This window comes from Akebia trifoliata, chromosome 13 (assembly GCF_017979445.1).
Source record: "Akebia trifoliata isolate Shusen 1 chromosome 13, ASM1797944v1, whole genome shotgun sequence".
Taxonomy (NCBI): Eukaryota; Viridiplantae; Streptophyta; class Magnoliopsida; order Ranunculales; family Lardizabalaceae; genus Akebia; species Akebia trifoliata.
In genome coordinates this window covers 27,640,192-27,665,576 of record NC_141387.1, presented here as the reverse complement: position 1 = coordinate 27,665,576, position 25,385 = coordinate 27,640,192, and the positions used below count along the sequence as shown (strand labels likewise).

The 25,385-nt window shown below is 35.0% G+C and overlaps 3 protein-coding genes and 2 long non-coding RNA genes across 6 annotated transcripts; 2 read left to right on the top strand and 3 right to left on the bottom strand.

Moving 5' to 3' along the window:
- The first annotated feature begins 1,800 nt into the window (after nt 1-1,800).
- LOC147388179 (aldehyde dehydrogenase family 2 member B7, mitochondrial-like) lies at nt 1,801-4,018 on the top strand. Its single transcript, XM_086420295.1, has 2 exons — nt 1,801-2,021; nt 3,776-4,018. The coding sequence occupies exons 1-2, from the start codon at nt 1,905-1,907 to the stop codon at nt 4,016-4,018; spliced, it is 360 nt and encodes a 119-aa protein (XP_086276421.1). The 5' UTR covers nt 1,801-1,904.
- Nucleotides 4,019-4,028: 10 nt separating this feature from the next.
- On the top strand, nt 4,029-7,176 carry LOC147388178 (uncharacterized). Its single transcript, XR_015171573.1, has 4 exons — nt 4,029-4,062; nt 4,272-4,361; nt 6,544-6,786; nt 7,043-7,176. It is a non-coding gene; the product is annotated as an uncharacterized LOC147388178 (long non-coding RNA).
- A 1,458-nt stretch (nt 7,177-8,634) lies between these two features.
- LOC147388177 (26S proteasome non-ATPase regulatory subunit 2 homolog B-like) lies at nt 8,635-10,984 on the bottom strand. 2 transcript variants are annotated; one of them, XM_086421369.1, is made up of 5 exons: nt 10,427-10,984; nt 10,248-10,341; nt 10,018-10,158; nt 9,407-9,505; nt 8,635-8,846 (listed from the first exon to the last, which is right to left on the bottom strand). In XM_086421369.1, exons 2-5 carry the CDS (start codon nt 10,263-10,265, stop codon nt 8,832-8,834), a joined length of 273 nt encoding a protein of 90 aa, XP_086277495.1. In that variant the 5' UTR covers nt 10,266-10,341; nt 10,427-10,984; the 3' UTR covers nt 8,635-8,831. The 2 variants fall into 2 exon arrangements, with proteins under 2 accessions (XP_086277495.1, XP_086277494.1); XM_086421368.1 differs by lacking the exon at nt 8,635-8,846 and having other exon boundaries at nt 9,074-9,505.
- A 5,595-nt stretch (nt 10,985-16,579) lies between these two features.
- On the bottom strand, nt 16,580-17,517 carry LOC147388176 (uncharacterized). The gene is made up of 2 exons (XM_086420294.1): nt 17,065-17,517; nt 16,580-16,986 (listed from the first exon to the last, which is right to left on the bottom strand). The coding sequence occupies exons 1-2, from the start codon at nt 17,515-17,517 to the stop codon at nt 16,906-16,908; spliced, it is 534 nt and encodes a 177-aa protein (XP_086276420.1). The 3' UTR covers nt 16,580-16,905.
- A 145-nt stretch (nt 17,518-17,662) lies between these two features.
- LOC147388175 (uncharacterized) lies at nt 17,663-18,629 on the bottom strand. The gene is made up of 4 exons (XR_015171521.1): nt 18,334-18,629; nt 18,029-18,231; nt 17,865-17,957; nt 17,663-17,770 (listed from the first exon to the last, which is right to left on the bottom strand). It is a non-coding gene; the product is annotated as an uncharacterized LOC147388175 (long non-coding RNA).
- Nucleotides 18,630-25,385: the final 6,756 nt, after the last annotated feature.

Below are 25,385 nucleotides of genomic sequence, written 5' to 3'. Positions count from 1 at the left end.
GATGTACTCAATGATAGGTATTTGTTGTCCATTTTCTTGGCAGTAACCCAAAAGATTGACGAGATTCCAATGCTGAATGGATGAGAGATAGCGTACCTGATAGGAAATAGTCTCAATCATCCAAGACAAAACATGAAAAGAAAAAAGAGCAGGAATGCAAATTTATGGAATTCAAGGAAAAAAAAATATCACCATTGGCAAATTTGCCAATACAATATGAAAAAAGTACAAAGGATTAATCTGTAAGAAATAAAAATGATCAGGCCACATCAACTTGAAATTTAAGGGGAATTTGAAATTTATTCATACTAAAAAGGATTTAGAATAATAAATGCCGCATCAACTTGGTAATATGCAATGCTTATATCTTGTGAAGTCCGTAGATAACTGGCAATAGTTGTAAAGCATCCAAGGTGTTTATTACCTCTGTTGTAAATTCCAGAGTAGGTGCACCAACTCACTTTTTATTTGCAACGATCATTCCATCATGAAGCAAACCCTTATACACCTCTCCAAATTTTCCTTCCGCTATCAAGTTTATGTCGCTAAAGTTCTTTGTAGCAACATCCAATTCTTCCAACATGAAAGACCTTGCTTCTGTCAAAGACAACTCAACCTGATGTTTCTTCCTGCTGGCAAATTACCAGAAAAAAACAAAAACAAAAAACAATCACTACGTCATATTGCGGGTTTAGCGACTGTACAATTGCGTTAAAACGACTGCTAAAGACTGTCGTTAATTGCGACAGTCGGTTATTGGTCGTTTCTACTTTAATAAGTTATATCAGCAACACCGAATCAAATATCTCTCTCTCTCTCTCTCTCACGCTCGATCTGTATCTCTCTCTCGCTCTCTCTCGCTCTCTCGCACTCATCTCCGTCTCTCGCTCTCAATCTCTTGATCACACTCTCTGTCTATCGCTCTCTCGTTCTCAAATTAATGGAGTCTTACTATGAATCTCATAAGTGGAAATCCTAACGTTGTTCAGATCATTAACGTTTACGAAGACGAGGATTATCTCCATATGGTTATCGAGCTCTGTAAGTCGTCCAATCTCTACGATCGCATCTCCAAACGGATATGCGGGAGAGATATTTGAGGCGAATCTGAGGGAAAGATATTTGAGGATGTTCTCCTTGCGAATCTTCGGTTTCCAACTCCGATATTTCATTCTGTGTCTTCGTCGTCGGCGAAAGATCTTTTGCGGATGATTCTCTGTAAGGATGTTTCGAGGAGATTCTCAGCGGAACAAGTTCTCAGTAATTGATTCATGATGAAACCTTATTTACTCTATTTAAATCTCCTTAAATGCCTTCAATGAGAGTCTTTCAAAGAGATTTCTCAATTTCTTGCCAATTTTTAGGGTTTTGATCACTGTTTTACTCTTATAATTCAAGGTTTTTAAAGTGTTTTTTGTTTGATTCTTTAAATTTTCCCTATTTTAGATTTGCAGTAGTTTTTGAATCTCTTTTCTCTTCATTTATATTTGCCAGTTTTTAGGGTTTTGATCCCTGTATTTTGTATGTTTGTATGTGTTCCTGTATTAATTTCTCCATTTTCTCTGCATTAATTTCCCCTTCTTATTATTATACTACTAGATTTAGAGCCAAAATCCCCAAACCGAAGCTCAAAATAACAAACTTTTTGTTAGCTTAGCTGTTGTTCTGCCTTTTTTTCGCTTTCTTTCTATTCTATTTGTGGAGTCTTACTATAAATCTAAGTTTCAATAGGCTAAAGTCGCACCACTTGATAGGTTGCAGAGATTTCTGCTAGAGAAAAAAGTGCTCCCTTTGGAAAAAAAGGATTAATGGGGTCTTACTATAAATCTGAGTTTTCAATAGGCTGCAGTCACACCACTGCTAGAGCAAAAAGAGTATACATGTATATGATAGTATGATTGGTTATGCTCTATGGAGCTGAATTTTGTTTCTCCTACCGAAACTATTTCAAGGTTTCTGTAGCTGCTGTTGTTGCATCTACACTGGATTCTCCTATTACGGGGTTCTCAGGCAAATCAGAGGTATGAATGGAAGACCATCTATTTGAGTTTCAAGAATATATCCACCCAAGTTTGAGATTTTGGTCTTTTAGTATATATGAACTAGGTTTATTAATTGATGTTTGGTTATCTATTGGCTGGAGTTAGCAATGTTCCTTCTTTGGTGTATAGATTATACTGATACCTTTATTGTTATTTAATTTGTAAGAGATCATCTTGTTTCTTACATTGGGTATCAAATCATAGTCTATCTTATACCCTAACTTCGTAAATCCCAACACATCTATGGCTATGTGCATAGGTTTCCAATATTGAAGATAAATAATCCATCATTTGCAGATTTTTATTCTGCTTGTAGATCATGAAGCTTTGAAAATTGAATATATAGTTTATGAAGCTTTGATGTTGTGGTTACTTTATGATTTTTCAATATGAAAAAAAAACAGTGCAACTTTTTGTTTTTGGGAGTGAAATCTTAACAATGTAGTTCAATTGGGTTTTTTTTAAGTGATAGAGTGCAATTGGTACTACATGATCTGCAACTAGTCAGTCCCAAAGAAAACATAATAGAAAATATAAGAAAAGACTGTGTGAGCACATATAATTGCCATTATACCTTCATGATCAATACATCTGTGACTTTGCTTTTGAATTACTGGTTCCTCAACATCCGCACAATTAGAATCTCTCCCAAGCTTTCCTGATAGTTGTTTAACAATCCTTTTAGCTTTCCGTTTTTCCATTAAAATTAATAATAATTTCCAGCAACAAATGAGAAGATGTCCTAACACTTCACGATACTCCTTTGGATGGTACCTGTGGTAATTTAAACACTAAGTTACAAGAGATAGACACTTGCATTGATGAAAACAAAAACACACCATTGGATTGCCTTTCTGTGTAGCAATGAACCATAATATTATAAAAGACTTCCAAAAACTCCATTCCTTCTCCCTTTGCATTTGAAGTGTAATAATGATATTTTATATTGCTCCTTTTTGGTATAAATGTATTTCATAAAATTTATATTTTCAGTGGCAGACTAAAATATGTAAAGGAATTAATCCAATAACAACACTTGTGTCTCCCAAAGCAATCACAAGAAACACAAAAGGGCAGAATATTGCAACTAAAAACAGAAACAAAAATATAAGTTTGAGATCTACAATGGGTTACACAATAAATCCATAGTTAGAGAAAATCACGACTAAAATTAAGGTGTTCAGGCATTATGGCTGGATAGTGTCATATATGACCAAAGTGGCAGACTAAAATTCCAAGATGTAAAGGAATTAAAAGAACACCCAAAAAAGAATTTTTGGGTAAAATAAAATTCGGGTGTTACGGTTACAAATGGGGGTTCTAACTAAACTTAGGTTTGTACTTTGGAAGTCAAGAGGTGAGACCCTATTAGGTGTTCCTAGTATTGGTGTGTGTATCTCTCATGCATCCCGATGGAACCTATGCTAACTGTCATTATTTGTGATGATCAACTTTCGGGGAGGATGCTTTTGTTTTGATTTACCCTGTATTTTTCTGGCCTAAGATTTATCTTGCTTGGTTCAATATTGTTAGTAGTTTGCAGTTGTTGATGTTGGAATATATCTATACTTTGGTTCCTTATTTATTTTGACACATTTTTAATGGTATTTATTGATGTGCTTGTCTCGAGTCTCAGGTTAAATTTTATACGGATTATGTGGAAATGCTAGTCCCACAGACTTTCCTTTTCATTTGGGACAATCTTACATTCTTATGTTTAATATTTATGGCAGGCTGGGGCTCCTCCGGGTGTTCTAAATTTTGGTGGAAAGTCCCCTTTCATTGTATGCGAGGATGCCGATATTGATGAAGCTGTTGAGCTTGCACACTTTGCTTTGTTCTTTAATAAGGTATGTCCGATTATATTTTTCTTTAGAATAATTGATTTTGTTGATCATAAACACTATGTTCTTTATAGGGACAATGTTGTTTGTGCTGGTTCTCGCACGTTTCTGGGTGTCACTCCTAATTTTTAAATACAAAGCTGGAGAATTACCATGGGGAGGTTCTGCTTTCTAATGTGAGTATACTTCGTTTTTTTCGACGGTATAAGACCGTAGTTTTTTCCGACTTTTATCTCCAGTCGCAATTTAAACGCGACTCCTTTTTAGAGAATCCAATAGAGCAATGGACTCGTTGGCTTTCTTTCAAAGTTCTATTGGTTGTATTAATCTCAATTCATATTAGATCTTTTAATTTGGATGTTCTTTTCTCAATTTAATATTTCAGCTTGGATTGTTTATCCCAATAGAGGACGGACTGATAGAATCAAGATCTTGCTACCTCTGATAGAATCAAGATCCATTTTATACTTTGTAGGTAAGGTTTTGCAAATTTCACCTTTTTCTACAGAATTGCTATTATAATCTCAAGATTGGCCTTGTTCCGGAAAGAAAAATTATGTTTTCAAATACATAAAAATTCTTGTAACTTAGAAAAGTTAATGACTTAATTGAAATTTTTTAATGATTCAAAGTTCTGTTATGCATTGTTGGATGAGGATCTCAAATAATGGAGTTCTGCTAGGCTGCTCCATAACAATTATCGAACTAATGTTACTTGTTTATAGAGAATGGCAGATTTTCTTTCTTTCTTTCTTTGTGAATTAATAGAGATGAGAGTACCAACTGTTTACAATATAACAGTTCTAACTAGTGTTCCTTGACTAGCATATGAAAAGGTGAGAATATTGTTTGAGTTCTTAAAAGGTACAATTTAGTGCTTTATTCAGACAATCGATTGTGGCAAAAGCGACTGAATTTGGTAACAGTAGTACTCATTCTTATTTTTTGTGGTGATTGGAGCACTGACTAGAATATAAGTAATCCAGTAATTATTATGCTATTGTATGATTTTCAATTGATAGCTCTCTAAGTCAGATAGGATTCCTAAGTGGAGTATTTTGTTGTTTTGAAGCAATTTCTAGGATTCTAGTCAATTTTGTAATAGAAAGATTTTCACTGTTAGAAATTTTTTTTAAATATAAATTTGTTAGGTGCCAGAATAGAGCTTTCCCACCTTCTTATTTGGGCTTACCATTGGGGGTGGCTTATGATGGCAAGATGATCTGAGCATCAATGTTGGAATAGGTTAGTAGAAGACTCAGTACATGGCAAGTGAAATATCTTTCTGAAGGAGGAAGGTCATTATTAAATTTCATGTGTCTTCTCTCAATTGCACGTAGTGTGGAGTTAAGGTTGTATAGGTTATTTTGGGATTTCTTGTGACATAGTATTGAAGGAAAGAGAAAGTTTCACATGGAAGACATAAATCATGTTAACGTTTGTGGGTATTTTGTGAGATTATTGAGCATTCATTGGTTAATAAATACATATTGTTGTTACAAGTGGTTTTATACTTTAAGTCTTCAACAAGTTGAATGGGTCATTAATTGTCCAAATGGCTTTTGAAATTTTTGCCCTGAATTTTGGAGTTTTGATTGTTAACTTTCAATTTTGAAGTTCAGACCTTTTAACTTGATATCAAATACTAGGCATTTCATCATTTTTTAACCTGATAGCAATTGGCTATTAGTATAATGTCATAATTGGTGCAAATTTTTAAAAAAAAAAAATATTTATCAGATCATAATACATTTTTTTATCTGTAAGTTGCATGCATTTATGTATTTGTACTATTTATTTATTATTAGTTATTGTCATTTTTATGAGTATTGAACTAAAATACAATACATGCTTTCCTCCTTACATTCATTTTTGTATATTAGTTTCATTATATTCATAAAATATTTAAATTGGGAAATGACTCTTCATTGGTTTCCAAGTTGACTTGTTCAGGTTTCCGTACCATGGTTGGCTGATTTCAAGCAACCTTGATTGAACTAGCCGATGTTCATTTGTCCTACTTATGTGTGTAACATGTGCTTAGATGACAAAAGCAAGATTTTTGTGAGCTTTCCTCCTTGGGTATTTAGTCTTGTTGTTCTTAATCACAACTGATTTTTGTCATGTTCTCGTCTCTCTGCAGAGTTATTCCCAAGACACTCATGCCTCGAAAGGTATGTCTGTTCTTACCAAAAAGTCCAAAATTCTCATAATACTTAGCATAAGAGAAACCATTTAGCTTATTTAGAGTTTTTTGAGGTTTGAGTAGAAAGCCTCCTAAGGACTTTTTGGTTAAGAACAGACATAACTTTCGAGGCATGAGTGTCTTGGGAATAATCATCGCTTTCCCAAGGAGCGATGTTTCACGACCATTTTGTTATGTTTATATTGATTTGGTATTTATCCAGCTATGAGCAAACAGGGTATTTTTGGAAGGAAAATGAGTTGGTTAAGATTTCGTAATCATAAGCTAGGGAGAGTTGGTTTTGGATTGGGAAACATACAATTTTGTAAGTATACCCTGAAATCATTACCAAACATAGTGAAACATTCTCATCTCTTATTTGGGGACATAAACATAACAAACCAAGATTAACCAAGCTAAAATTTAGTGGCACCCATTGAATGGGTTATGACACGTGCCATGATAAACGCAGGTTAATGATGGATAATTGACTCTTGAATGTGCTTAAAGAATGGAAAGATGGGAGTTGATCCTAATTTGGTGGGCCCAAGAAAGAGGAGAAGCACGAAAATTGCAAGTTGCAACTGAGTCAGAAGATGACTTCAAATTAAAAAACATATCTGCTTTCACACACTCTTGGCGTTGACCAAACCAAAGAGAAGCAGCTTTGAATAAGTTCCGTTTGAAGCGGAAAGACAGATGCTATGATAAAAAGGTGAATTTATAGCAATTGTTACTAATGCATGTGATCGTCGTCATCTTCTTCTATCGATTGCATTTCATCCCTCTTTGGCATTTGAAAACACTGATGTTTAGTGCACTTAACCTTCTATTACTACTGCTATTAGTTATATTCTTTAAATTGCCTGCTGCATTTAAAATTATATGAATAATTTTTTGAACACTTGATCCCAAAATTTGCATTCTGTCTTTACTGCTTCAATGTCTTAACCTGAAATTATCTCATACAGGTTAGATATCAAAGCAGGAAAAGACTTGCAGAGCAGCATTCGCGAGTGAAGGGACAGTTTGTTCGCCAAGTGCTAGCTGACCCATCCTCATCATCTCTATGATTCATTTTCTGCATAGACGCCCAACTGATGACATATGCAGAGCAGCATTCGCGAGTGAAGGGACAGTTTTTTTCCATTTTCTGATTCTATGTATCTATTTTTCTGGACAAGTCTTATTTGAACAGAGACTGATTCAATGTAATCAAGAGCTTGAAATGATTGATGCAGGCAATAGAAGTTGTTGATTTGGACCAGTAGACTAAAATGGTTGCAGAGCTTGATGGCCATGTAATGCGTTGTGTACGTGACCAGAACGGGAACCATGTCATCCAGAAGTGTATTGAATGCGTGCCTGAAGATGCAATCCAGTTTATCATTTCATCCTTCTACGACCAAGTAGTGACATTATCCACCCATCCATATGGATGTTGTGTCATATAGGTTAGAAGTGATTTGCCTATCTTCGATTCTCATTTCTTTGTATATAGATTAACCTACCTTTGATGCTGAAATAGTATTAATTTAATGTCACAGAGAGTACTGGAGCATTGCCATGACCAAAACACCCAGCGTATCATGATGGATGAGATATTGCAATCAGTTCTTCGTGATATCTTGGTTATTGGCTCCATCAAGTCTAGTTTTAAACAAGAGGACATAAAGGCCATCAATTGTCCTTCTTATCTATACTCAAATGTGGGTGTCATTAACTGGCATGAAGATATTGAGAAGTGCTTAGCATTGGAGGCTCACACCAGGTTTGCAACTGGAATGGCAATGATATTCCTCGATGACGCCGCCAAGGGTTTGGATTGTACCATTCCGATCTGAGATTGTCTTCGTGACCCATCAGGTAACAGTCATTGTCATTATTAGCATCAATTCATTGCTATGTGTTCTTATTAGTATCATAATCGCGTAACGTAAAAGTTTTAACGATAAATTGTCCCGAGAGAGTATATAATGTGAAAGAAACAATTAGTCAGTCTTTGACAAGCCCTTCGATCTAATTTGGAAAGTTTTATCCGTGATCTAAAATATTGTGTCCACATTTTTTGCCAAATCCCATTCGTATGGGCATATCTCTTTTTTTCTTCAAAAGTTTAGATATCGGTTTGTAACCGATGTCCAAAGTCTCAGACTTAGGACATCAGTCTTATAGACATCGGATTTCAATCGATGTCTAATGTATATTTTTTTTTTGGTAGTGCTTTCAGATTTGGAACGGTTTTAAACCGTTCCAACTTATGAGTTTTATTCGACGGTCATTTTAACGGACTAAAGCCGTCGTTTTTTTCGACGGTCTTTTTGAAGGTCAAAAGCCGTCGTTTTTCCCGACTTTCTTCAGCAAATCGCGACTCCTTTTAAAACGACTGTGCAAACGACTGCAAGGGCAGTCGTTTTTGTCAAAAACGACTGTTCAAGACAGTCGTTTATCCCGCAATATGACGTAGTGAATGTAGTTGAAAAATTCCTATAAACTCAATAAACTTAAAATTTTCTGTATCCTCTTAAAGGCAATGTAGTTGCACATGCAACACTACCTTGAAGGGATGAATCAGAGAAACTTGTCTCAGAAATTCTTGAAATGCTCCTTCTATGAGATAGGCAGAACCATAAAAATTTAATTACAATTCCTACTAATAACATGACTCTTGCAACACCTCCAAGTAATGCTGCGAGATTCCTTTACATTTGGTATGGGACACACTTCAACAATGCAGAACATTGATCTCAAGGTATGTACTCATAAATAGTTAACCTGAAATATAAATTATATAAGCAAAAAAGAAAAGAAAAAGAAAGTGTGTGGTGGGAACACAAAACTACAATTAGAAAACAACAACAAACAATCAAAGCCATTAGATTTTTAACAAATGATTTGGGAAATACAAGTCCAATGGTGACGAAAAGAAGTTAGAAAATGCTTTAGAATTTGAAAATTCCAAACAATTTCTTAATGGGAGAGTGAACTTAGAATAAAAGGAGTAAATTTAAATAGGCAAGTTTCCATTAACAAATCGATGAAAAATCATGAAAAATAGGCAGCAAATTAACAAATCGATCTAGGATTCATTAAAGGGATGTGTTTATTCCCCAAACATTCAATGCTACATACCAAAAAGAACTAACTATACATTGTAAGATACATGTCAACTATTTTCCTATTTGAGAAAGAAAAGCTTCAATGGAGACACATTTCACTATTTGGCTACAAGAATCTCTAACCCCTTCTCCTGGTGTATCATTAGCAAACCTACACCAATAATCACAAAGAAACACCCTAATTGTGCAATCTAGCATTAGAGAGTTCTGACTCACCTCTATCGTTGTCATGTTATGAGTTAGAAGGTAAATGTGCCAAGCCAAGAGCATTCCCAATATCAAGCTTAAGGCAGTTGTGATTGACCCACAAGTAACCTGGAATGCGTGTTGTCATTAGTAGTTTCTAAGATCTGAAAAGCTGATCATCTCAACCAAGTCTTAACAAAATGAAAAAAAGAAGGGAATGAGGAGAGTCAATGGATTGTAAAACATTTAGTAAAGAAATATTATGCCAATATAGGAGGATGTCTTCCCAAGTGTTGCTGTTGTACATGTAACTAAATCCAGAAATAAGAGACCCTCCATTTGATGGGCTCCATAAAAGAGATCTTCTTCATTAATAGTTCATCTCCCTACGGTCTTAGTTTTACCTGGCCTAGGACAATAATTTGTTTTTCCTACAGAAGGAAGAATCTTATCATCTCAACCATCCAATTAATACAACTACTTTATGGGCTACGCTTTGTTTTAATGGGGGATTTGGACTTACCCCTCGTTATTGTGGCATATGAGAAAGATTTCCCTATGTTCCAAAAAATTAGAGTTGCTTCCCTATACATTTTGGATCTGACAAATTCTAACCATAATTGAATGGTTAGGAAACTCACAGGATCACAGTCATTTTTTACATTGCAACTGACAATGCCAACTCCTAATAATGCACCTGCAGTGACAGGGTTGTCATTGCTGTGCAAGTATTTGTCAATTAGTGCAAGTCCAGAGTCGATATCCCATAACGAAATCATGCCCTACAACAAGGAAAAATAACTATAAATATCACATAGAAGTCGAAGGTGTTAGCATAACTGGCAAATCATGTAGAAAGGAAGAAATATACCAGCACTGGCCTTCCCATGTTCTTTATTTTTAAAAATCCAGCTTCCTGCAGAGCCACCACTAGAAGTTTCTGATGGGACAATCAACAACTTATCCTGTAGAAGAGGGAAATTTTTTTTTCCAATCATGTGCATTATGTACTAACCATAATGAGAATCCCTTTAAAATTACATATTTTACCTGACCAAAACCTGCATTCATGAAAGCATTAACGAAGGTTGCTGCTAAGTTCTGCCTTGCTGAATCAACACTTGCACCAGCACTTGCTCGGCCATCAATCAATGCACCTAAGAAAAAAAATGTAAATAAATCATGCAAAAAATTCAGTTTAAAGCCAGACTGACACAAGCTTCAAAGGTTCATTGACTAGCAAAACAAGTACTTGGATGTGGAATGTAGATCTACCATCCCAAAAAAGGCACTCTACAAAACCAATACTATTAAGTGCATCTTGCTCATGGGGTTCATATATACAAATGAATGTGTTTCTGGATATAAAAAAAATTTTAATTTTGACATTTTCCAAAAAATTATGGGAGATTTTCTCAAATTTTGGCAATTGGAAAGTCAATTAGCCAATTAGATTGGTCCTGTTACAAGATGTTATGTTAACTTGCGAGCCTAGCCGAATTCTTTCCACTCGTCTAGGCCTGATGTTTCTCCATTCATATATTTGTCAATGAATGTTTTCATCTCGATATGTGTCTATCTACATGCACATTGACCCACACATGCACACCCTCCCATGCACCCACACTTGCCAACACTGGTATCAAGTGTACTATGCTCTTATATATAATACCACCAACAGAATACACAACACAAACATATTAATATGATATAGCCTATGCCATTATTTTAAACTAGATACGGTAATAGGACTTCATTGTATCACAATTAAGAAAGGCACAAACCAGAAATTTAATTATTACAACGTAGCATTTGCTTGAATAGATCGACAGCGTCATTGCTCATCGTATGTCAAGCGACACGTGGAAAGAAAAATATAAGTATGTATTCCAGATATGGTGGTGCCTTTATATAAAATATAAAAAGTTAAAGTTCTTTTTCCGAATAGCATTATCGAAGAGTAGAAAATGGTGCTCTATGGGGAAAAACCTCGTGGGTTCTGACTGAGTCAAAGTGGTGAAACAATGGGAAACAACAAATCTGGTTGTTGAACCATGACTTGGATTCCAACTTTAAATTAGTTGAAAGAGGTGCAGGAATTATCCCATTAATTATTCAAAATATGTTTCAATTTTTTTTTCTTCCTATCTGAAAGAAAATTAGGAGACATGTTTTCAACAAAAACATTTGTCTTTATGCTCAAAAGCACTAAACTCACATAGGGTTTGTCCTCTTTTAAGTGAAAACTGCTCCCAATGTGGGGTTTGTGGCTTTGCACTTTTTTTTGGGTGGTGCTATTCATCACTCGTGGGTGGGGAGTTAGGTCAATTTCAAAGGACTAAAAAAGTGCAAATTTGTGAGTCTTAGTAGGTCTAGGTTTATCTCTTTATCTAATTTTTGAATCATGTATAGGGCTTATATGGGATTCCTGGCTATGCTTGATTGGTGATATTGGTGTTGATAATTATGATGTCGCAGACATTCTATATTGTGTAGGGACACATTTATTTGCTTATGCAAAAGAAACTGTGTACATTACATGTGCAGACTGATATCATGCGATGAAATTCCCTTAAGATAAGATTTTGATGGTGAAAATGATAATGCTATAGGATCTTATCCGTAAAGTCAAAGTTGTGAAAAAAAGAAACTGATTGTATAGGGAAATCATTTTATCTTTTTGACTAAACATCGTTCTTAATCAAGATTTTAAATGTTATTTGGTCATGTAATAGGCTGGAGCTTTAATGTCTTTAGCACTCATCCAAGTCAGAACTAAAAGATGCAACCAGTTACCTCTAATCAAATAGACAAATACGATCGGCGCATGACACAAAGGACACTTACTTCCTCCTCGAGCCAATTCATTTGCTCATTTTGAGCAAGTGCACATATGCCCAAAATTCAACCTTCCCAAAGCCTAAAAGAGTTGCATGCCATACTCTTAACTTGAGCACAAGTTATTTAAGAGTTTTACCTAAGACCAGCATTCGGAAGATAGAACAGAATCACTGGACTACAGAGTTTCACCTCAGACCATTGAAGCTTCAATAGGAGCATAGAGAGGTTGCCCCAAACTACCAATATCAGAGACAAGGGCTTGAATAGGTTTTTTCCCAAGACTCAATGTGCAGGAATGACCAAACAGGTCAAAGGAACATAGGGTGATTCTACCTCAGGCTTTATTTCACTCACAAGACTAGTAATTAGAGAATCACTCACCAGCCAGTCTATGATATTAACACTTGCAAACTTAACCAACTTAAAAGTTGGCACCTAAGTCTTCTTGGGGATTATTGCACGTAAAGTTAATGAGTTGGGAGCCATGAAGCCCTAACCTCTTCAACTAGGATAACTGCCATGGCACCACTTCAAAGGAAATGATTTGAGAAAAAATGATAAGAGAGGAAGACTAGTGAAATTAGGGAAGGGATTAACAAATAAATCCCACTTTCCTCTATTTTATTCAATAATAGAAAATTGCAATCATTAATATATTGCCCTTTGAGTGAAGAAAACAACTTAATAAAGTTTTTTTTTTTAAGACAAACAAACTGACAACTATATCTTAACTATGACTGAGGAAGTTCAATGTGTATCATGGAATAAAACTAAGCTTTATGGTCCCTTAGTTTCACAGCCTTCCAAAAAAGAAAGTTAGGCAAAGTTCCTTTAGCAGATATGCATGATCAGAAATTTTTTAGACTTTTTGCAATTGGAAAATATGACATCTACGTGGTTGATGCATGTTTTGTTTGTTTAGAAACGAAAATAAAAAGCTTAACTGGAATCAATATAATCCATGTTCAAAAGTGAAGGTTATTCATAATATGTGATGACAAGGTGAAAGTATGAAGAATTAGCTCACCAATTAAAGTTTGGTGCAGTATGTAGTCCAGTCAACCTTTCCAGCACCTTCTGTAGTTGTGGCCCTTGGGGACCTAAACAAGAACAGATATCTTTTATCATAAACATGAAACATTCATTTACAATCTATAATGAATGCACGCCTCAAATCTGAAGAAAATATCAATTTCAAGCACATAACTCTGATAGAATGGTATTTACTTCTACTCAAAATGAAAGAATTAGGAAGGGAAAACTCATTGTGATGTTTCTTAAGAACACTCATTGGGTTTCCTTAACTCATCATGCACTGATAGTATGTATGAAAATGCCTAGGAGCAGAGTTCTAGGTTGAGATCATGAGAAAAAGAGATCTATATGGAGGTGTAAAATATCTAGAATAAGCATATAAACGACTGAAAAAAATAGAAAAATAGTCATAAGGGAGCATTCATAGAGTAATGACAGAGTAACAGCTTAACTTGTTTAGGAAATAAGCTGATCTTCAACAACATTTGTTTTAAACTGTTAGTTATGTTCATATGCAAAGCTAAATTCAGGTTACGTTCTATCTACTCTAAAGTACAAAAAAGAATTTACGCAAACAAATAAAAACATAGAATTTGACGTGCTTGCGTGGCATGAATGTTCATCAATATTAAGCCACCTTTTCAGTCATGACAAAAGAAACCACACCAATGAAGCTATCTTCCGTCTAAGCAAGACCTTAAATTGGATCTTCAAAACTTTGAACGTACTGTGTGGCTCAAAAAAAATCGTGGGTTGGTTTTCTAACAAGTCGATTCAAGTAAGCAAAAGAGCAGAAGCAGAGATTAAAACAAAAATCCAATTTTCCCATGTATGAATTGTCTAATTTATATAAGAGGGAATGACACCTATTGTAAAGGTTCCTATAACTTAGGGTAGTAGTTTGGTCGAATGTTTGATATAAATTTTTAGGTGGGCCATTCATATTGGTGGAAACATACAACTTATGTTTCCTTAACACACACAAACTACCTTACAAATTTATAGCAGCTCACCCTTGTTTTTTCAGTACAATTTCAAACTGTTCCCGATGTCACTATCTGTTTGTTAAGGTTCATGACATTTGCCTACCCAACACTTTCACTCAAATACATTTTCATTACTAGATTTTGGAGAACCAATTGGATTTTCCATTGAAACCCCAAAAGTAAGCCAACCTGTAATGGGTTCTCGTAAAATCAATTGGAGGGACAAGTTATAAAGTAAAATATAACACAAGTTATAGTTACCTCTCCAAAAGCCTTGCACTATCAATAGTTAACAACAGAAATTCCAGCTCCAACAGTCCTACACATACACAAAAACATACATTTCCAAATTAATGCAAAATCCAATAATGTCAATTAATAAAAAGGAAATAATGCAAATGGATATTAATACCTACAAATGGGTTAAGCTTGGCGAAATTATAGAAAATGTCCTCAGAAAACCCAAAAAGAACTTGGGAAGCTCTCTCAAAGCTGGTTACTACAAACAGAACACACCTTACATATATAGCTCTCATTGTGTGCAAGCATTCAATAATTCAAAATTCGAAAAGAACTACCATATAGAAATCCAAAATATGATTGAAATCACAAAATAATTGTAAAGGAACAAACCAGAAAATTATGGAGAAAAAACAATCAATTAATTGTGGACGATACAGTAGATATGATCCATAATCAATGGAGTGGACCAGCTCTATCTTTCAGTGCTGAAGATGCATTCTATGTACTTAGTATTAGTCGGGTCCTACTTTAAAGTACTTTTGACTCAAATAAAGTTCCCCAAACTAAAGATAATAGATTTGGTTGTATCCATAGAGTCGTAAAAAATAGGCGATTGTTCAGTTAAATCATATATAAATGTGAATGATAAGAGTATATTAAGTATGGAAGTCATGTGGAAAACAAAATAATAATAATCAAAGTTTTTTACATATGGAATTCATCATAGAACTCACAATATAGAATGTGGGCAAAACAAGCAGGAAATAGTTAAGAACATGAAAATAATTAACACCATAAGTAATGATTTATAACTCTAGCTAGGATAGGAATGCACTAAAGGTCCCCTGTATGGAAACTCCAAAAAATGAAGAAAATAAGTCAAGAGTAATATTGTATGTTACATTTTCATCAATAAAATCAATCTTAGGAACCCAATACCATCCAAGTAGAGATGGATATAATCCATTATATGCATCAATTAAATAGAAAATAAAGTGGTTTGAATCTGAATCATTAGTATCTAGTCCTTCAAAATAATAGATGTGACTGCATAGGATCATACATAAGGATACATGAAGAACAATACCAAAATATATAAACCAAAAAAGATCTTTCAATCTTAAGAGGCATTCCCTTCACACAATTTTATAATACCACTTGCTAACTTTTAGTAATCACAATTATTTATAAGGGAAGAAAAAGACCAAACCAAAAGCATTAAGGAAAACTATATGGAACCAAGACTAACAAGTTAAGAAAAAGACTAATATGTAACAACAATTACCTTTGGGTTTGATATGCAAAGGAGTCTAAGAGCTGCCCGACGAATATTCTGTTCTCCATATTGCAATAGATGCTCTAATGATCGAATTGCCATCTCACTACCGAATGCTTCTGCCATTGCTACCATAGCAAATCCAAGCACAGCAGGTCCCTGATGGGTCTCACCCTTCTCAATATGTTGTGCACAATGCCCCAAAAGATCTTGAACCTATACAAAATAAATACAGTTAGCTAAACAATGTCACCAGTGGCAGTCTCGAAAGTGCTACTAAGGCTGGCATAGAGAAGGAATACCTTGAGTACATTCCCAGTTCCAGCAGAAGCACAATCTACGTATTTGGCAATACAATAGATCAGTCAACACAAAATGAAAGAATAAATCTCATCCAATATTAAAGGAAGCTTATAGTTACCTCTCCAGAAGCCTTGCACTATCAATAGTTAACAATAGAATTCAACATTTTTTCTAAGTGAAATTGAAGTTATGACAGCAAATGTAAATGAACAAACAGAGTTGAAGTAGTAAGAGAAAGAATGACTAAGCAAAGTAATACTATTAAACTGTCCTAGCATTATAGATGTTCTAAAATATCATACTTGGATACTTCGAAGTTATAGTTACCTCTCCAAAAACCTTGTACTATCAATAGTTGACAACCGAAATTCCAGCTCCAATAGTCATCCGGGCTTGGGACCACCCTTTTCCCTCCTCCTCTATCCGGGCTTGGGACCGGCAATGTAAAACATATAATTTTACATTGGCGGAGTTAAAAAGGGGTTAGCTAACAAAATAAATAGTTATAAAAGAAATCATAAAATATACGTAGGTAAAACAATTTATGTAGTAATCCATTTCATGCAAACAACTTGCACACATAAAGGATGAAAATGCCATACTTACTGATTTGCTGAATCTTTCAGTCCATTTCGTCTATTTAGGCTAGTAATGGACACACTCCCAATTTTCAATATTTACAGACCATTATCATAAGTTTTTCATAAGTAAGCAAACTAACAAAATCATAAGTTTGTCTCAAAAAGCAAATATCACAGACCATTATCCAAAACACAAGATTCACTTAATAAAACTAATAAAACTAACTCATTCAGAAGTTTTTCTGACAAAAAAAATGCATCACATCAATCATCTGGCGGTTGTGTCGATGAGTCCGGTGGAGTTGGGAACGTACAGCCCGGTGGAGTAGGGAACGTGCCGCCAAACTACAATAAACATATCAGATAATCAAATATATTATGTTTATATATCTAAAATTAAATAAATATAAATTTTTTACTTACACATCGTGATAGGTTCATAACCATCTGTGCCAGATTATCAAACTCAACTTTATCAGCTTGTCTTCGTCGCTCGGCTTCATCCTTATCAGCTTGTCTAAGCCGTTCGGCCTCAATCCTATCAACTTCTCTAAGCCGCTCAAACTCAATCCTATCGACTTCTCTAAGCCGCTCGGCCTCAATCCTATCGACCTCTCTCTGTTTCTCTATTTCATTCCTAACCATATCGAGTTGATGCTCCAAGGATGACCTCTCATTCTCACGCTCCACCCTTTCACCAGCCAAATTCTCCTCTAATGTTCTTATCTTCTCTCTCAACATGGTTATCTCTCCACTATTCATAGAAGAGGATGAGTCCTGACTAGATGATGACCCCCACAACTTGTGGGAGTCGGACCCAACCAAATCCACGAACTCGACCGGGTCTCTCTGCACCCATGACCTGACTAAGTACATCATTAGGTCCACTTGTATCCTTTGAGCCCTCTGGTAATTTTTCAAGTGTTTCTTGCATTTCCTTCTACAAAAAAAGTGATGATGTAAATTTTATAATTATTATATAACTTTTTGGAGTTCTATAAAATAATGTAATTGCACTTACTATTTTGATAGCAGCATCATCATCAACAGGTACCCCATCTTTATGAGAATGGGTCTTTATCCACATTTCAGCTCTGCTGGGGGGTATGCCGGTGCCATTTCTATCTTCCTATTAAGACATTGATGAGAAAATAATAGTTAATTACATGATTATACTGAATGAACAATGATAATGAACTAAATATTATTATGATTTATAATACCTCTTCGTGGCGAAAGCAAGCAAAACTTTTTGAACCAGACGTATGTAACATTGTCTGTTGCAAGCGATTATTCTTATTTGTCTCACTTCGACGCTGTATTAAGGAAAACAATTAATAAAAATATCATGTGCAATGGTAACAAATCTGAAATATTAAGCATGTACCTGTCCTAACTCTAAATTCCAATATCTATGAGTGCTGCCCACTGCTCAATAGGAACACCATCGGGACGATGCTCATATCGGATTGCATCATCATCGTACACATCGTAAATAATACGTTTAAGACCGCACTTGTAGACTTTCCATTTCCTACCCATTGTTTTCATGACAAATGAGCGATTCTCTCCGACAATTTCGAATTTTTCCTATATATATCAACATGCCAATCAAATATTATATCATTAACAGTTTCCAGTAAAGACAAAAATAAAATGTATTATAATTATGTTAGAACATATGTAACCTACCAGTAGCATTTGCCATGCACGCTCTTTGTCATCTTTATCAATCTTTCTCCATGATTGAACATCTAAACGAAACATACGTGGGTCTCTAGCTATAACCCCACAAAAGTTAGACATTTTTGGCACATGTTTTCCAAATGGTTGTTTTGCCTTATCAAATTCTATTCTTAGCCTTTTATTTGGTGGGAGAGAAAATAGGCTCAAGCACCTTGTTGGACCCCTTCTTTTCTTGGCAGTGGATCCAGACAACCCCTCACCGGTCTCATGTTGTAATGGACTTGACTCATCCTCTGAAGGGTCCATCTAAGACATGCAATAAACAAAAGAGTTAGCACACAATATATTATATGGAAAATAAATTAAATAATTAGTTGTCATTTCTAACCAAATAAGCATACCAGTTAACATTCTAAGTTTCAATTGATTGTGGAACCCTTATAAGCAATAACTTTAATTTCAATAACTCAAATTACCAGACAAATAAGAAAACTCCAACCCTCAAGAAGTAGATACAAGTTCATGCTATAACATAAACTAGTAAACAATAATACCCAATACAAATTCGGTATCTTTAAATATCAAATTACCAGAAACAAAATAAATCCCATAAAACTTTACCCTTAATTATTAATCAAAAACTAAAAAATTCCTCCATAAATTTCCTGAAACCAATATAAGCATACCCAATTCAAGATTCTACACAAAATCCAGCATCGAAATAACAACTTTACCAAAGAAATCCATAGTTCTATAAAGAAAAATGAACAAAAACTACAAAATTCATGAAAAAAAACTAATTCAATAATACCCCATATAAGTTGGGTATCTTTAAAGATCAAATTACCAGAAACAAAACAAATCCCATAAAACTTAACCCTTAATTATTAATCAAAAACTAAAAAATTCCTCCATAAATTTCCTGAAACCTGTATAAGCATACCCAATTCAAGATTCTACACAAAATTCAGAATCCAAGTAACAATTTTATCAAAGAAATCCATAATTCTATAAATAAAAAAAATGAACAAAAACTCCAAAATTCATGAAATAAAAAATAGGTTCAATAATACCCCATATAAGTTGGGTATCTTTAAAGATAAAAAACTTAATCCTTAATAATTAACCAAAAATCAAAAAATTCCTCCATAGATTTTCTGAAACCTGTATAAGCATACCCAATTCAAGATTCTACACAAAACCTAGCATTCAAGTAAAAATTTTACCAAAAACATCCATAGTTCTATAAAGAAAATGAATAAAAACTCAAAAATTCACGAAAAAAAGAACATTCAAGACGAAGTAAATGGGATTTATCATAGTAAATGAGGTTTAAAAAGCAAAACCTTTACAAACCTCAAATCTAGAGAACCTTGGTAAAAAAACCACAATGAGTTGAGCTTCTACGCCTTTTGTAGGGAAAAAAACTGCAACAAAGATGAAAAGGGTGTGAGAAGGAGAGATTGATTGAGTGCCCTATTAGAGAGTGAGATGGACAGAGAGAGTGCGAGATGGAGATGGAATGAAAGAGGGAGATGTAAGAGGGAGAGAGGAAATAAAATGAAATGTTGGCGCCAAAAAGTCGTGATTCTTCGACGATTTCCCGCAAATCGCCGTCGGTGTTGCTGTGTTGGTGGCGGTTCACAACCAAAACGCCTCTAAAAAAGTAGATAATTCTCTGACTTACATATGAATTGGGTAGCATTAGCAAAAGTTGGTGTTGCAATAGAAACTCCCTTATTTACATATGAATTGGGTGGCATTAGCAAAAGTCAGTGTGGCAATAGAAACTCTCTTTTTTTATCCCATTTAAATGAGTTGAGATTCAACTCAATGTAAGACTGTCAATGGATGCTTATTGGTTCGGAGGTAGTAATATCCAAATCTGAAATTTTTATCTAATATCTGAATTCGATTCAAATTGGATATTATTCGATATCTGATAGGATAATATAATTATTTTCATTATTAAAATAATTATTATTTATTATATTATTTATATATAAAAAATTAATAAAACAAAATAATATATTATTTCGATTCGGATACTATCAGATTCGAAATGCTAATATCCGAATATTGCCATTGTTTAGTATTCCCAGCGGTTCTGTGGAAATTGCCATTGTTTCTTATATATTAACGGCACAACATAACCGCCGTTAAATCGTTTTTATACATTTAAAAATTAAATCGAATTGATTAATGGCGTTTTCACAAAACGCCGTTATTTCCATGGTATTCCCAGCGGTTATGTAGAAACGGCCGTTGTTTCCTATCTATTAGCGGCACATAATAACCGCTGTTAAATCGTTTTTATACCTTAATAAATTAATCAAATTCATTAACGGCGATTTTATTGAAATGCCGTTATTTGTAAGGTATTCCCAGAGGTTATGTAAGAACTGCCGTTGTTTCCTACGTATTAGCGGCACATCATAACCGCCGCTAAATCGTTTTTATACCTTAATAAATTAATCAAATTAATTAACGGCGAGTTTATGGAAACACCGTTATTTGTATGGTATACCCAGCAGTTTTGTTGGAACTGCCGTTGTTGGTTAATAATTAGAGGCGACTTTTTGAAAATGCCGTTAACGTTCTGCCGCAAAAACACGCTGTTTTTGTAGTGATTGTTGGTAGTGCTCATAGAATTGTAGTTCGCTGTAACTTCATGCATAGCTATCTGTTGGGACCTATCCAACGGTGGTTTAATCATGCTAATGTGTAGCTACTTTTATACAGGGTGCAAGTTCTGAAATAGATTTTGTACTGGCAATTTGGAAATTTAGGTGATTAACCTTGTAATTGTGTTTGTTTTTGGGGTTGGCTCTAAAGGTTTTCTTTGATTACATTCCTTTTTCTATCATTCTTTTTATATCCCTCTCTTTTTTCTTTTCCTCTAAGATAAATTCCCAACCTCATGGAATCACTGATTAGAAATAATAATATTTATATGTTGAGGAATACAAAGAGATTTCTCATTACTAGGCATCATACAAGTGGATCCCCTGGATAGCCACACAATTGTGTGTCTTACTTTGAAAATGTGTGCTTATTTACTAAAGCATCCTTGGTTTAATTTTTTTTTTTTTTTCTATTTGTAACAAGTACATCAGATTTGTCAACTATCCACACTACCTCTAATTTGAAATTATTAAGTTCAGGAGATCAAATTATGATTGTTGGTAAGTCTTCTTATGCTCTCCCCAAGTAACTGTTTTACATAAAACTTATTCTAGAATCCACTATTTATAGTGTAAAAATATTGATTTACAAACATTTGAATACTTAAATCTGCACCCTATGAACCAAACAAAGTTTAAACTCATCCTGTAGACACCTAAATTTGATCGGGCCCTCAATGCAAAATGCCTCAAAAATCAGAATGGGCCCCAAAGCCCAAACCTTCACAAAATTCTCTCTCTATTCAAATAAGTGGCCCACGAACCAAAGACCCCTCACCATTCCTCACCACTTCTCAACCCAACCATGACCCAATTCAACTAAACCCAAATCCACTCCTATTCAACCTACCACTTAACCCCATTAACTTATCAACCCAACACTATACCCACTCAACCCATTACTATACCCAAGCCCAATGCAATTCAACCCATTACTATACTTGCTCAACCCACTACTCAATCAATCTACCCAAGCCCAATCCTCAACCCAAACCCAACATCACAATCAATCAACATGATCATCAAAGTGGGTCACATGTCGCCACCTCAACTCACCTCCCTCATCCAATTACCTACCTTCATCACCTTTCTCTAAAAAATCTATCTACCCACATCTCCAACCCATACCTCTCCCTAACCTACCCTCATCATTCCCCACAAATCCATCTTTATAATCCAAACCTACACCCTTCCTCTTAAATTAAACACTCATTATTTCTAATCAACTCATCTAAACTTCTAATCTCCACACATCTTGACACATGTCATCATCTTCCTCACCCTTCCAAAACATAATCAACCATCCTCTAACACCCCTCATTCTCTTAAACCAAACACCACTCCCTTTCACCTTACCAAACACACAACCAATCAATCACCCTCTTACAAACCCTATTATCTCAACCAAACACCACTCATTCCCCTTCACCTAACACTCAATGAAAATTGGTTAAAAGATCCAATCTATTTGGGTCACAAATAACCCATTTAACCCCCCTTACACAAATGTCCTTCCCTCACCCTCAATTTACACACCCCTTTCACAAACCCTTAACCATTCTACTTCTTTTCATTAATTCATCTTATTTTATCCCTACAATAACCCCCAAAACTCTATAAAATCCCTTCGTCCTCAACACAATTCTCATATAATGCTTGAACTCCCAAAGACTTAAAAAAATCATTTTCCTTCAAACATTCACTCTCTCTATTCTCAACTCTTTTCTCACAACTCATCACTCTCAACTGTCTACTCTCTCAAGTAAATTAAGAAAAATCAAGAAAGCACATCTCTTGAAGATAAAAGAAGATCAATAAGATCAAGGTGGGTTTTGGACAAAAGAAAATTGTACTTCTCCCCTTTCTCTCCCCTCCAATTTCCCCTCTTCTACTTCTCCCCCTTCTCTACACCTATACATAGACCACAAAAGGTTTGATCCATCAAAGGGCCCCTTTTTCAGTAAGGGTACCCTCAATGGTTTGAACCAACATCAAAATTCCTCACTTGGGAGCATATATCGGATCTTTCCGATTTTCTTTTCTTTTTTATTTTATTTTCAAAAGGTTGAATCCGAGGTTAAAATCAATGGTGGAGGGAATAGGGTGCCTAACACCTTCCTTACTCCCTAATATGAACCCCCTTACCTAAATCTAAGGTTGGACCAGTTAGCCATATCCGGATGAGAGTCACTAAATGCTAAAATAACATATTTTTTCGAAAACTACAACCCAAGTAACTATTCACATCGTTTTACAAAAAATGATGGTTAACTCCAAAATCCCAAAGTGGTTGAAATGTTTGGAAATGAAAATCTCGTGTCCATAGCTTGGCAACTGACTCCACTAAGGACTACATTAGTAGGTCCAACCCTTTTTTTCAATTCAATCATTTTTCAAAACAAAATATGTATTTCCATTTATTTTCTTTCTAGTTTATTTACTAACATTTGTTGCGTTTTTTTATTTTTTTTCAAATTTAATGTGAGAATGGATGTAATATTTACTTACTTATGCTTTTTTTTTTGACAAATGATGTAAGAATTGATACACTTTTAAAAAAAAAATGCGCATGCACGCATGTTTCATATCCCTATGCACAAACCACCCCCTTCCTTGTTAAAATTCTAGTCCAAGATGTCGGTACTCTCAAGCCCCCAAGATCGTTATTTTGGGTGACGGGGAGGAGATCATCCACCTCATTCACCAACCTAAGACTTGGACACTCTGGTGTACATCGAGGTTTAAAGAATGGATCGCCAATAAATTCACATACATCAAAGTGTAATTAATAAACTTAGGACACTACGATTTTCAAAATCAAATATATATCCATCCCATGTTTATATGTTGTATTCTTTTTTTAGCCTACGAAGGTAAGTTGTATAGATTTAGGCCGTTTTTCATTTATTGTCGTTGCATCTTCCCTTTGGTAAATAGGAAAAATGTTCTTTTTTTGTGCTTTGCATCATCAAAAAAAATTGTTGCACAAGCCAAAAGACAGAGGCTATGTGCCCCAAAATCCAAAAATTTGGAGCCTAAAACAGAAATTCTGAACAATTCTGGACTGCCAGAAAATTTCTTAGGTCTGTACTTCATGTACGGACCAGTGTGAAGGCACCCTAAAAAAATAAATAAATAAAATTTTGCTCATTTTGTTCCTTACATTAGTCTTGACAACTTTCCTCTTGGATGTTATTTTTATTTTAGATTTTGAGGCCTAAAAATATTTAAATAGATCGTTTATTAGTTTAGGGCCCACCGTTTATCACCTATCAATCAAAGTTGATCTCACCCAATGTGGCACACTATCAACCTCGCCTACAATCAAATCCATTATCATCCTTCACTGAGTATCCACTTCAAAAATGGGTCCACAACTCATATCCACTTCAAATATGGGTCCACAACCCATACCCATTTCAAATCGAGTCCATGGCCTGAATCCATTTCAAAATGGGTCCACAACCCGTATCCATTTCAAAATGGGTCCACGACCTGTGTCCATTTCAAAATGGGTCAACGACTCATATCCACTTTCAAATGGGTCCAAGGCACATATCCACTTTAAATGGGTCCACGACCCATCTTAATTTAAAATGGGTCCATAACTCATATTCTCTTTAAATTGGGTTCATGACCCATATCCACTTCAAATGAATCTACAATCCATATCCACTTCAAAATTCACGACTCATACCTACTTCAAATTGGATCCACGGCCCATATCCATATCAAATATGGGTCTACGACCTATATCTACTTCAAATGGGTCCATGGTTCAAATCCATTTCAAAACGGATCCACGACCCCTATCTATGTCAAAACTGGTTCACGACCCGTATCCATTTCAAAATGGGTCCACGACCCATGTCCATTTCAAAACGGGTTCACGACTTGTGTCCAGTTCAAAATGGGTCCACAACCCATATCCACTTCTAAATGGGTCCACGACCCATATCAACTTCATATGGGTCCACGGCCCATATCATATCCACTTCTAAATGGGTCAACGAACCATATCAACTTCATATGGGTCAACGACCCATATCCATTTAAAATGGGTTCACAACCCATGTCCACTTCAAAAGGGTTCACGACCTATATCCATTTTAAATTGGATCCACGACCCATATCCATTTCAAATGGGTCCACGACCCATATCTGCTTTAAAATGGGTCCATGACTCATATGTACTTCAAATTGGGTCCATAACCCACATCTATATCAAACCATGATTCATATATGATCCATCAAGATCAACAATTGACCAATCAATCTAAATGAATACAATTATTTTTTACCTAAATTGGTCCGATTATTAGTTTGCGTTGGAGGTTGAACTAGGGTAGTAGATGTGTTGGCTATAAAGGTGTG